At 49.1% G+C, this 13,268-nt stretch overlaps 1 protein-coding gene across 3 annotated transcripts; it reads left to right on the top strand.

Moving 5' to 3' along the window:
* The first annotated feature begins 2,091 nt into the window (after window positions 1-2,091).
* On the top strand, window positions 2,092-11,378 carry svbp (small vasohibin binding protein). Of its 3 annotated transcripts, none has more exons than XM_078425725.1 (3): window positions 2,092-2,194; window positions 4,643-4,759; window positions 7,103-11,378. In XM_078425725.1, exons 2-3 carry the CDS (start codon window positions 4,646-4,648, stop codon window positions 7,181-7,183), a joined length of 195 nt encoding a protein of 64 aa, XP_078281851.1. In that variant the 5' UTR covers window positions 2,092-2,194; window positions 4,643-4,645; the 3' UTR covers window positions 7,184-11,378. The 3 variants fall into 3 exon arrangements, with proteins under 3 accessions (XP_078281851.1, XP_078281853.1, XP_078281852.1); XM_078425727.1 differs by lacking the exon at window positions 2,092-2,194 and adding an exon at window positions 2,205-2,219; XM_078425726.1 differs by lacking the exon at window positions 2,092-2,194 and adding an exon at window positions 2,387-2,511.
* The last annotated feature ends 1,890 nt before the right edge of the window (window positions 11,379-13,268 follow it).

Raw genomic sequence — 13,268 nt, 5'->3', positions numbered from 1 at the left:
GTCCCCCTTTACCCCAGTCTTTTTACCCTTTACCCCAGTGTGTCCCCCTTTACCCCAGTGTGTGCCCCCCCCTTTACCCCAGTGTGTGCCCCCCCTTTACCCCAGTGTGTGTCCCCTTTACCCCAGTCTGTCCCCCCCTTTACCCCAGTGTGTGTCCCCCTTTACCCCAGTGTGTCCCCCTTTACCCCAGTGTCCCCCTTTACCCCAGTCTGTCCCCCCCTTTACCCCAGTGTGTGTCCCCCCTTTACCCCAGTCTGTCCCCCCCTTTACCCCAGTGTGTGTCCCCCCTTTACCCCAGTGTGTGTCCCCCTTTACCCCAGTGTGTCCCCCTTTACCCCAGTGTCCCCCTTTACCCCAGTCTGTCCCCCCCTTTACCCCAGTGTGTGTCCCCCTTTACCCGTGTGTCCCCCCTTTACCCCAGTGTGTGTCCCCTTTACCCCAGTCTGTCCCCCCCTTTACCCCAGTGTGTCCCCCCTTTACCCCAGTGTCCCCCTTTACCCCAGTGTGTGTCCCCTTTACCCCAGTGTGTGTCCCCCCTTTACCCCAGTGTCCCCCTTTACCCCAGTGTCCCCCTTTACCCCAGTGTGTGTCCCCCCTTTACCCCAGTGTCCCCCTTTACCCCAGTGTGTCCCCCTTTACCCCAGTGTGTGTCCCCCCTTTACCCCAGTGTCCCCCTTTACCCCAGTGTGTGTCCCCTTTACCCCAGTGTGTGTCCCCCCTTTACCCCAGTGTCCCCCTTTACCCCAGTGTCCCCCTTTACCCCAGTGTGTGTCCCCCCTTTACCCCAGTGTCCCCCTTTACCCCAGTGTGTCCCCCTTTACCCCAGTGTGTGTCCCCCCTTTACCCCAGTGTCCCCCTTTACCCCAGTGTGTGTCCCCCTTTACCCCAGTGTGTCCCTTTACCCCAGTGTGTGTCCCCTTTACCCCAGTGTGTGTCCCCCCTTTACCCCAGTGTGTGTGTCCCTTTACCCCAGTGTGTGTCCCCCTTTACCCCAGTGTGTGTCCCCTTTACCCCAGTGTGTGTCCCCCTTTACCCCAGTGTGTGTCCCCCTTTACCCCAGTGTGTGTCCCCCTTTACCCCAGTGTGTCCCCCCTTTACCCCAGTGTGTCCCCCCTTTACCCCAGTGTCTCCCCTTTACCCCAGTGTGTCCCCCTTTACCCCAGTGTGTGTCCCCTTTACCCCAGTGTGTGTCCCCTTTACCCCAGTGTGTCCCCCCTTTACCCCAGTGTGTCCCCCCTTTACCCCAGTGTCCCCCCTTTACCCCAGTGTGTGTCCCCTTTACCCCAGTGTGTGTCCCCCTTTACCCCAGTGTGTGTCCCCCTTTACCCCAGTGTGTGTCCCCCTTTACCCCAGTGTGTGTCCCCCTTTACCCCAGTGTGTGTCCCCTTTACCCCAGTGTGTGTCCCCCCTTTACCCCAGTGTGTGTCCCCTTTACCCCAGTGTCTCCCCTTTACCCCAGTGTGTGTCCCCCCTTTACCCCAGTGTGTGTCCCCCTTTACCCCAGTGTGTGTCCCCCCTTTACCCCAGTGTGTCCCCCCTTTACCCCAGTGTCTCCCCTTTACCCCAGTGTGTCCCCCTTTACCCCAGTGTGTGTCCCCTTTACCCCAGTGTGTCCCCCCTTTACCCCAGTGTGTCCCCCCTTTACCCCAGTGTGTCCCCCCTTTACCCCAGTGTCCCCCCTTTACCCCAGTGTGTGTCCCCTTTACCCCAGTGTGTCCCCCCTTTACCCCAGTGTGTCCCCCCTTTACCCCAGTGTGTCCCCCCTTTACCCCAGTGTGTCCCCCCTTTACCCCAGTGTGTGTCCCCTTTACCCCAGTGTGTCCCCCTTTACCCCAGTGTGTGTCCCCCTTTACCCCAGTGTGTGTCCCCCCTTTACCCCAGTGTGTGTCCCCCTTTACCCCAGTGTCCCCCCTTTACCCCAGTGTGTGTCCCCCTTTACCCCAGTGTGTCCCCCCCCATTACCCCAGTGTGTGTCCCCCCTTTACCCCAGTGTGTGTCCCCCTTTACCCCAGTGTGTGTCCCCCCTTTACCCCGGGGTTCAGGCTTCTGTCCCCCGGCCAGGCCGCGGCGCCGTCTCCACGGCAACAGCCGGAGCGCTGTGGGGACGGACCGTGCGCCCGGGTCCGCGCTCCGCCAGCGGCTGCGACGAAGGTTCCGGCGGGGCGGGGCGGGCGCTGCGGTCCCCGGGCCTGTGGTGAGGGCCGGCGCCGGGGGTGGGGGTGAGGGCCGGGGGGAGCGGGGTGGGGATGAAGGCCGGGGGTGGGGGTGAGGGCCGGGGGGAGCGGGGTGGGGATGAAGGCCGGGGGGAGCGGGGGGAGCGGGGCTACCGTGTGGGCAGTCCGGCCCGTAGCCGGATGCGGGTGGTCAGCGGGCAGTGGCAGTGGCAGTGCGGCCTGGTGCGGCCTGTGGTCAGCGCAGCCGCGGACACTCCCGCCCCTCCCGCTGGCCGGACACTGCAGTGGTGAAGCGGCCGGGGACGGGCAGTGGTTGCAGCAGCATCTCCCTGGGCTGGTCTTGTCTCCATGTCCCGCTGGGGGGGGGGTGTGTGTGGGTGTGGGGGGGGGGTGTGTGGGGGGGTGTGTGTGGGTGTGGGGGGGGGGGTGTGTGGGTGTGGGGGGGGGGTGTGTGGGGGGGGTGTGTGTGGGTGTGGGGGGGGGGTGTGTGGGGGGGTGGTGTGGGTGTGGGGGGGGGGTGTGTGGGTGTGGGGGGGGTGTGTGTGTGGGGGGGGGGTGTGTCTGTGTGGGGGTGTGTGTGGGGGGGGTGTGTGTGGGGGGGGGGTGTGTGTGGGTGTGTCTGTGTGGGGGATGTGTGTGTGGGTGTGTGTGTGTGGGTGTGTGTGTGTGTGGGTGTGTGTGTTGGGGTGTGTGTGTGTGTGGGTGTGTGTGTGGGTGTGTGTGTTGGGGTGTGTGTGTGGGGGTGTGTGTGGGTGTGTCTGTGTGGGGGATGTGTGTGTGGGTGTGTGTGTGTGGGTGGGTATGTGTCTGTAGAATGGTGCAACAACTCCAGCACCTTCCCTGCTCCATCGTTTCGTCCATCTCAGTATTAGTTGTGAACAATGGTTTTATGTTGCTGAAATGTTGAGAATTATGCCATGTAACTAGCCCATCACCTGCCTTTGGCAATGGGACATTCAAGCCCTGCTTCAGCCACCTGTGTTTCCAGTGCATCAGTCTGTATATTCTGTATTCCAAGAGGTTAAGATCTGAAAGAATGGATCAACTGGGCTTGTATTCGCTGGAATTGAGAAGGATGAGAGGGGATCTTATAGAAACATATACAATTCTTAGAGGATTGGACAGTGTAGATACAGGAAATTTTTTCCCAATGTTGGGGGAGTCCAGAACCAGGGGTCACGTCACAGTTTAAGAATAAGGGGTCAGTCATTTAGGACTGAGATGAGGAAAAACCTTTTCACCCAGAGGGAATCTGTGGAATTCTCTGCCACAGAAGGCAGTGGAGGCCAATTCACTGGATGTTTTCAAGAGAGAGTTAGATTAGCTCTTAGGGCTAACGGAATCAAGGGATATGGGGAAAAAGCAGGAACGGGGTACTGATTGTGGATGATTAGCCATGATCATATAGAATGGCAGTATATAAACATACTTTATACCATAGAGAAAGCTAGTAATGCATCGTAGACCATACGATAGACACAAAGTGCTGGAGTAACTCAGCGGGTCAGGCAGCATCTCTGGAGAAAAGGAATGGGCGACCTTTCGAGTCACAACCCTTCTTCAGACTGAGATCCAAAACATAACCCATTCCTTCTCTCCAGAAATGCTGCCTGTCCCGCTGAGTTGCTCCACATCTTGTGTCTATCTTCGGTTTAAACCAGCATCTGCAGTTCCTTCCTTCACAGCAACTACAATACAATACAATACAATACAATATATCTTTATTGTCATTGTACCCAGGGGTACAACGAGATTGGGAATGCGCCTCCCATACGATGCAATAATTTAGGTAATTTAGACAGCAGCAACCCAACGAAGCGAAACAGTTGTAACAGTTTTGGACAGGGTAAAGTGCAAGTTGATCTATGCGTTGTGGCCATCCGGCTCAGCAGGACCGGTTCATAGCAGCTATGGCCCTGGGGATGAAGCTGTTCCTGAGTCTGGAGGTGCGGGCATAGAAGGCCTTGTATCGTCTGCCCGATGGAAGGAGTTCGAACAGACTGTTGCAGGGGTGTGAAGAGTCTTTGTGGATGCTGGTGGCTTTTCTGAGGCATCGTGTGTTGTAGATGCCCTCCAAGTCTGGTAGCTGTGTTCCGATGGCCCTCTGAGCTCTATGGACTACCCGCTGTAGAGCTTTCCTTTCCGCCTCCGTGCAGCTGAGGTACCACACAGGGATGCCATGCGTTAGGATGCTCTCTATGGTGCAGCGGTAGAAGGTCGTCAGCAGCTGTTAGGGTAGACCAGACTTTTTTAGTGTTCTGAACAGCTGTGCGTTAATCTGAACTTCACAGCTCCCCATAACGGCACTTGTAGGATGCCAATAGTGGGGGACAAGGAGATATACATTGGCGTTTCACGATTGGTTGTATTCATTTCAACTTCGCCCCCATGTTTTATCGGATATTTAACGAATTGTTGAAAATGCTTTGAAAACATCTACCTTCAATGTCAAATTGTATATTTTGCAGGAGATGGAATCATCTTGTCGTAAGGAGAAACCTAAGCCAAAAGAGGCAACCTACCGAGGTGACAAAGCCAAACAGAAATCTGCTTTACAAGAACTCAAACAGAGACAGCGAGCTGAGGTATACGATACAAGACTGATGCACTGTTCCATAAAATTACAAAGCAGGTGGTCAGGATCTGGTGATGGCCCCATAAAAATAGATTTCAAGATGACTTTATGTTCATGGTACGAACCCAAGATTGAAATGTAACTGCAGCAATAGACAATAGGTGCAGGAGTAGGCCATTCGGCCCTTTAAGCCAGCATCACCATTCACCGTGATCATGGCTGATCACGCACAATCAGTACCCCGTTCCTGCCTTCTCCCCATGTCCCTTGGCTCCGCTATCATTAAGAGCTCTATCTAACTCTCTCTTGAAAGCATCCAGAGAATTGGCCTCCGCTGCCTTCTGAGGCAGAGAATTCCACAGCTTCACAACTCTCTGAGTGAAAACGTTTTTCCTCATCTCCGTTCTAAATGGCCTACCCCTTATTCTTAAACTGTGGCCCCTGGTTTGGGACTCCCCCAACGTCGGGAATATGTTTCCTGCCTCTAGCGTGTCCAGTCCCTTAATAATCTTATATGTTTCAATAAGATCCCCTCTCATCCTTCTAAATTCCAGAGTGGTTATCCTGCAACTGATAGCTACAGACTACCTATGTTTATGGTGCCCTAATAGAATAAGTATAAGTTTATTATTGTCACACAGAGTGAAGTACAGGATGGCACGGTGGTTCGGCGGTAGAGTTGCTGCATTACAGCGCCAGAGACCCAGGTTTGATCTTGACTACGGGTGCTGTCTGTACGGAGTTTGTACGTTCTCCCTGTGACCACGTGGGTTTTCTCTGGGAGCTCCAGTTTCCCACATTCCAAAGATGTACAGGCTTGGTATAAATCTAAATTATTCCCAGTGTAGGATAGTGTTAGTGTGCAGGGATAGCTGGCCGGCACGGACTCGATGGGTCGAAGGGCCTGCTTCCGTGCTGTGTCTCTCAACTAAACTACAGTGAAAATCTTATTTTGCATGCTGTCCAAACAGATCAGATATACCAGACATAAATACAATCAGGTCAAACTCAGTACAATTGGTAGCGCAAAGGGGACAATGCAGAATGTGGAGTCTCAGAATTGTAGCGCATCAGTTGCATAGATGGTGAGAGCGATCTTCCCAGTTAATTATTGAAGATGTCCCTGTATGGACAGGTGCTCTATTTTGACAGAATATGGAAAAGATTAAAAATTAGAATGAAAGATTTCACTATCCACAGTCACTTTAAAACAGTGCATTGCATTGTGAACGCAACTTTCTGAGTCTGATCATTTTGTGTTGCTTTGGAAACTGATTAAAACTGCGAAAGTGTTAATGTGAATGCAATATTAAATATACCAAAGTGTGCCATATTTAATTATCTTAAAATTCACATTTCTTTTTATCTCCTTGAAATCAGCATTTTTCAAGAATATCTATTGCCATTATCATTGCTCCAAAGGAGGGAGTCTCTCCCGTCTTCTGACTTTCAGAATGTTCTTGCAAAATGAGTTTGGTAGGTCCATCCAGATTGATCCTAATTCCTATTTTTTTAAAGTTGGAAAAACTTGCATACCTAAATCCACAAGGGACTTGTTTCTTCAATGAGGGCAGCGTAGAGGCACTGCTGATGGACCTGCAGCCTCCTGCATCAAACAACCGGGTTCAATCCTAACCTTGGGTGCTGTCTGTGTGGAGTTTGCACGTTCACCCTGTGACTGTGGTGGTTTCCTCTGGTTACTTCTAGATCCCAAAGACATATGGGTTTGCAGGTTAATTGCCCCCCTGTAAATTGCCCCAGGTGCGTGGGGAGTGGATGAGAAAGTGGGATAACATCCAACTAGTGTGAACAGATGGTCAATCATCGGCAATGGGCACAAATAGCTGGAGTAACACAGCGGGACAGGCAGCATCTCTGGAGAGAAGGAATGGGTGACGTTTCGGGTCGAGACCCTTCATCAGACGCTGATCAATCATCGGCATGGATTCAGTGGATGGAAGGGCCTGTATCCATGTTGTATCATTAAATTAAACTAAAATCTAAACAATCTTTAGCTCCCAATGGGGAACTTGATAGAGCTCTTAAGGATAGCGGAGTCAGGGGGTATGGGGAGAAGGCAGGAACGGGGTACTGATTGAGAATGATCAGCCATGATCACATTGAATGGTGGTGCTGGCTCGAAGGGCCGAATGGCCTCCTCCTGCACCTATTGTCTATTGGTGTGGCAAGCATGCTTTGAAGAATCGACTCCATCTCTAATCTCTTCACTACAATTGCAGAATATCTTCATATTTGACCAATTTCATTTTTTTTTGCATCTGTGATTTTATTGTTTACACATGTTCACTGGTACAGTGCTGAACTTTGCTGTCTCTGCATCCACCCCAAACAGATCTACGCTTTGAACAAAGTGATGACAGAACTGGAGCAGCAGCAGTTTGAGGCTTTCTGCAAGCAGATGCAGACAGAGTGAATGAGGACAGCGCAGTACCAGGTGCCCTGCAGCCCTGAACAGGCAGCTCCAACAAGACACATTACCAATAACGTGGCCCTGCTCTCTGTGCATTAGCCAAACTCATCATGCAAAATGGCCTCCCACCTCTGTCCGGCAGAATACAACCACCTTTAGTGATGTGGTTTAGTTTGAGTTACTGTAAAGCCAGAGCAGAAATCCACTCTAATTGCCACTCTGCATTGCCATCTCTTTCCTCTTTACATTTCAATACATGTGCCAAGAGGCTGGAGACCACAAGGGGCTTCGACTGCCCTGCCATGGAACAGCCACCCGGTTTCGGTGCTCATTGTCCAAGCTCAGTGAAGAATTGTCAATTGAGTGAAGGGCCCATTGCTTGGAACTAGATGGTGAGACCCAGAATCATGTTGACTCACTTTCTCTTACCTTCTGCCAAAGGATGCTGGGCCTCTGCCATACAATGAAGTGAGCTTAGAAGACCAATTCTCTTGTGTATTTACAGTGTATTTACATTTCATCTTATGTAAGGAAGTCTGAAACAAACCATCAAAGCTGCAGTTCCTGGAATCCTGCAATGGACTCCACATTTCATCACCTCCAGTCAAGTCCATCCAATGAGTAACACAGTTGTTCAACATTTCCTGAAAAACACCAAGCAGTCCTAATGTTACATCTGTAGCCCGCACTTCTCCCTTTTGAAGTTAATCTGTGAATTCTCCAGCAGTCTGTTCCAAATGTGCTCATATCTTTCGGAGAAAAGTTGTTGTTCCTGACTTCGCACAGTGTGAAGTCTGGAATTGCACTACTTTTATTCTGCACTGTTTGTGCAAGCCGTGCCGTCATTCCACAGTAAACCTTTTTTTGTTTTCATGAACCCAGAACAATTAGGAAGCTTCACTTTTCACCCAGTGCAAAGAAGCTGGAAACATCTGGAGCTGGTGGCTGACCAGTGAGATTCCCGTCTCTAGCCTTGCCCATCCGATGCAGTTGCTTGCAAACATTGGTTTCATTAACACAAGGTTCAAAGAGTCTTTAGAACAATCTTGCTTTCCCAAAAGGCAGCACGGTGGCACAACAGTAGAGCTGCTGCCTCGCAGCGCCAGAGACCCGGGTTCCATCCTGACTACAGGTGCTGTCTGTACCAGGTTTGTACCTTCTCCCCGTGACCTCCGTGGGTTTTCTCCGAGATCTTTGGTTTCCTCCCACACTCCAAAGACGTACAGGTTTTTAGGTTAATTGGCTTGGTATAAATGTAAAATTGTTCCTTGTGTGTGTAGGGTAGTGTTAGTGTGCAGGGATCGCTGGTCGGCGCCGACTCGGTGGGCCGATGTGCCTGTTTCTGCGCTGTACCTAAACTAAACACAATAATATGATTGTTTACTTTTGTGTTGTGTATTTACAACACACGAGCTTCATCTATACCACACAGGTCTCTGGCAATGATGACGCATCAGTTAATCTCCAGTTGTGGAGCAGAAAATGCCATCACTCGACCCAAGCCACAATATTGAGCTCCATCATCACGAGAGTTCAGACCAGAATAAATAACCTGGGATTTTTTTGGGCCGGATCTGGGAAAGTGCGGGCTCTTTAAGGCTTGAGTCCTTTGCAAGCAGAGTGTTCAAAACAGAAATGGAAACTGGTGCAAGTTGGGTCACGTACTTTGACAGGTCTTCATTTTCCAAATAGAAGTATTCTCCCACTAAAGCTTTTTGTGTGTTTAGAAACTTGCCGTTATATGTTTAATTATTTATTGTTATTAATATACCTTTAGTTGGTGCCTTGTTTTGGCTCAGAATCCCCACAAAGAGATTACTGAGTGCCACGCAGGTGAAGCAAGGTGGCTGTGGCTGTGAACGGCTGTGAGGTTGTAGCACAGGATAAAAAGGTTAGTTCAGTTTATTGTCACGTGTACCGAGGTACAGTGGAAAGCTTTTGTTGTGTGCTAACCAGTCAGCAGCAAGACAATACATGATCACAATCGATCCATTTACAGTGCACAGATTTAAAGTAAGAAACGTTGCGGTAGGAATAGAGATTTAAGAGTGTGGAGCAATTGTAATATGAGTTTGTAGATTTGCTTTTGTAGCTAGCACGCAATTAGTCAACTGTGTTGGGCACCATCTTGGAAGAACTTGATGTACAAACGTCTTGCTTCAAAGGAAACCAGCCTTGTGCTGTGTTCTGGATTTGTGCATTGAAGTTACAAGCAGTCTGCATCTCAGAGCATTATACTGGCACAGAAGATCTATACTCTTGGAGAAAAGCTCCAGGGTCGAAGTCAACAGTGAAACTGTTGTCAAGGTGACTCCATGGCAGGGTGCAGTACTCTATGCTTCAACAGTGAGTATCATCAGAACCACTGGTGGAGAGAGACAGAATATTCAGTCATGTCTTGTACCCTGAGTCTCACTGTTTAAGAATGTTGCAAATTTCATTCTGTTTATTTTAAACATTTCAAAAAGGATTCATCTGAAGGAAGAACTAACCACTGCTCTCAGATTGGTAGTTTTAAACTCGACAGTTCTAAATTCCTTCGTCAGGTGAATTGACAGAAAGTGTTTTTGTAAACCATGAACGTGATCAGTGTATTATAAATGCAAGTCCCTTCCTTCGATGTCGGCTCTGAAGAGATGAATTGTAACGTTGCTTTTTAACACAAAGAGCGAAAACAAAGCTCGTCTCCTTCAGTCGTTACCTTTAATCATGAAGATTGATTGTTTAAATGTTATCATGAGTCCTAAGATTATGTGCAAGGAGTTTGTATAATATATATTAATGGAAAGTATTGTAGACAAGATACCACTAGATAAATAAGAAAATGCTAGAAATGCTCAGCAGGTCAGACAGCATTTTGGTGACTTTGGTAATGATCAAACATATTCAGGAATTGTAAACACATTTTAAACGTGGTATCATGTTGATGGTGCACGATCAAATCAAAAACTCACTTGGTTCATTCCCATTGACTCATTTGTCATTCCGTTACAAATATCAAAGTGCATAAGAGGAATGTTGGTCTAGGGTTCAATGGTCCTCAAAAGCACACCAAGATCATGGTCATGGTCATTTGCCCCAAGCCAAGGTCTGACTCTGTCCCTGATTGACCATGGTTATCACAAGTCCTCTTTTCAACCTGCGTCGAATTAGCTTGTTTCTTCCTAAAGATGAATTATTTCGGAATTCTTCTTAAAAATTGGAATCAAGATGATCCCACACAGCACCTCAAAGCTGATTCATTATTCAATAAGATCATGGCTGAATTATGTCCCCTCCATTATGCCCTGTTCCCACACATTGTGTTTCTTCAGTTCTCAGCATTGAATTGATGTCATCAAACCACTTGGAGCAGCCATTTCAGTGCTAAATGCCTGATGCTTGTTAGCTGTATTGCACCAAAAGTGTGGCAATTAGCCAAAGCTTCCCCTGCAGGTAGCGTTTCAACCACTTATTGAAATGTTCTCACCTCAGAATTGACCTTGATCTCCACAGACAGTGAATCATATTGTTTGTGATGTTGGGTACCTCAGAAGGGAAGATGTTCCTTGCTGCGTTTCTACTTACAGTGCGGTTGTAATAAGCGGTTGATTCAGCTTCCCATGTGAAGGTCAGCATCTTCCCCAGTGGGATATCAGCCTCGGTCTGAAGAAGGGTCTCGACCCGAAACGTCACCTATTCCTTTTCTCCAGAGATGCTGTCTGAACTGCTGAGCTACTCCAGCACTTGGTGTCCATCTCAAGTGTCCAATGTCAATGTAAACCCATGAACCTGACTTGGAGATGAAGACACAACCCTTGAGTCAAGGAGGACACCCTACATAGTCCACTGTAAGGCTATCGAGTCAAGGACACCCTACATAGTCCACTGTATGGCTTTTTCCCTGTAAAATGTGAATTTTATTAATTTTTTTACAAATTTTGCTATTGCTGTCCCACTTTCCTTTCCTTGTGTTTTGTGTGAAATCATGTGTCCTGTCAAGATAGTGCATAGAATTCTTAGCCAATTGCTGAGACTTCAGCAAAATTCAGCAAGATAGCACGTGTTGTATTTGCAAATGTGAACGTGAACCAGAGGAGTGACTGTTTACATGTATTGTTGCTCGATACCCAGTCTGATGTCAATCAGTAAACCCTCACTGATATATACGTAGCTAGCTCTGTAACCCAACACTAAATAAAGATTGTATGGGAGTGTTTCCATGGAGTTCCAGTTATTGGGGAATCAATTGTATGGGGTAAAGGGAGCCACGAGGGTGGTGCATATACGGAATGAGCTGCCAGTGGGACATACAATTATGACATTTAAAAGACGCTTTGATATGGGCCAAGTCCAGGCAATGGGATGAGCTCAGTTAGGTCGGCATGCTCAAGTTCGGCCAAAGTTTCATTGCTGTAGAGCTCTGACACAGACACTAACATACCCAGAAATGGGTCCAATATTGTGTAGGAAAGAACTGCAGATGCTGGTTTAAATCGAAGGTAGACACAAAATGCTGGAGTAACTCAGCGGGACAGGCAGTATCTCTGGAGGGAAGGAATGGGTGACGTTTCGGGTCGAGACCCTTCTTCAGACTGAAGAAACGTCACCCGTTCCTTCTCTCCAGAGATGCTGCCTGTCCCGCTGAGTTACTCCAGCTTTATGGGCCCAATATTGCTCTCTTATGGGTTCAGCAAATGGCTCAAGTACACAAAGCAATTTCCGTTTAACAGGTACAACGTGATGGAGACACAATAGACTGAAGATGCTGGCAAAACACAGACTGCGGGAGGACTTTAGCAGACCTAACTGCATCTGTTGAAGGTGGAAGGAATTGTTGATATTTCAGGTCTAGTCCCTGCATCTTGTCTGAAGAGGGAAAATAGCCCGTATAAAGAGGAGGGGGTAAGATGGGCCAGATGGTGATCGGTGAAGGGTGACAGGCAGATGGACCTGGGTGGGGAGAGGGTGGGATGCTGTGGGAAGGCAGAGGCAAGTGGGTGTTAGGTGGAAGCAGACAAAATGAACAACAAAAGGTAGATGTAGTCAGGTGGGGGCAAGGGAGTGAGTAACTGGAAACATAGGCTACCAGTACTGGAAACACAGTGCTGGGGCAACTCAGACCAGGCAGCATCTCTAGAAAACATGGATTGGAGACTTCGGGTTGGGCCTCTTCAGACCAAATTCAGATTAGTTGAAGAAAGGTCCAGACCCAAAACATCATCTGTCCATTTTCACCCAAGACGCTGCCTGACCCGCTGAGTTACGCCAGCATTGTGTCTTTGCTGGTAAAAGCCAGAGTGGCATTCCTTGTAAAAACAAAGAACTGTAGATGACACAAAGTGCTGGAGTAACTCAGCAGGTCAGGCAGTATCTCTGGACAAAAAGGCCCTTGTGTCTTCCATTGCTGGAATCTGATAAGGAAGGTGATGGGGGAAATGGAACCAGGTTAGAGGGGAGGGGGCTGCAATGTTTGTGTGATGGGAGGATGGGGTCAACAGATGTGTGATGGGGCTGGATGGTCCACGTTAGTGTTCCCCTCCCCAAACTGCTGCAAGCTCAGTTCCCTGGTCATTGACTGGGAAAGGAATCAGAGACAGAGGCTTCACCTGCAGTTTGTAAAATGATCATGAGCTGAGTTCTGGACCCTGTGCATCTACGACTTTGCAACGATGCATATTAGCCAAGGCGCATCACTCCCTCTACGAGTATCTCTCTCTCTCTCCCTCTGCATCCACCTGCTTATATCACCCAGGCAGGTGGGCATGCATGCAGAAATCTAAATGACCACTTTTGAATTTTGAAGGAGCACCTCAAATCCACAAATGCTGCTTGCCCCATGCAAAGATGGGCGTCTTTAACTTGGTAAATGAGTGCTGGATGAGGTGAAGCCGATGGAGGTTTCCTTGCTTCCTTCTCCCCATTTTGTACCTACCTCTGATCACAGGTCAGCTGTGACGTGCCAAAGAGAGCCGAGATAGTCTGGCAGAGGCAGGTCGTTAAGGCAGAGATAGGGAAATTCTTGATTAGTACGGGTGTCCGGGGTGATGGGGAGAAGGCAGGAGAATGGAGTTGAGAAGGAAATATAGACCAGCCATGATTGAATGGC

This window comes from Rhinoraja longicauda, chromosome 30, assembly GCF_053455715.1.
Source record: "Rhinoraja longicauda isolate Sanriku21f chromosome 30, sRhiLon1.1, whole genome shotgun sequence".
NCBI lineage: Eukaryota > Metazoa > Chordata > Chondrichthyes > Rajiformes > Arhynchobatidae > Rhinoraja > Rhinoraja longicauda.
Note: the sequence above shows the minus strand (reverse complement) of the source record. Positions and strands in the feature narration are given on the sequence as shown.

Coding starts and splice junctions, on each gene's coding strand:
- svbp (XM_078425725.1), top strand. CDS start 4,646: ATGGAATCATCTTGTCGTAAGGAGAAACCTAAGCCAAAAGAGGCAACC. Junction 4,760..7,102: donor AACAGAGACAGCGAGCTGAG/GTATACGATACA, acceptor CACCCCAAACAG/ATCTACGCTTTGAACAAAGT.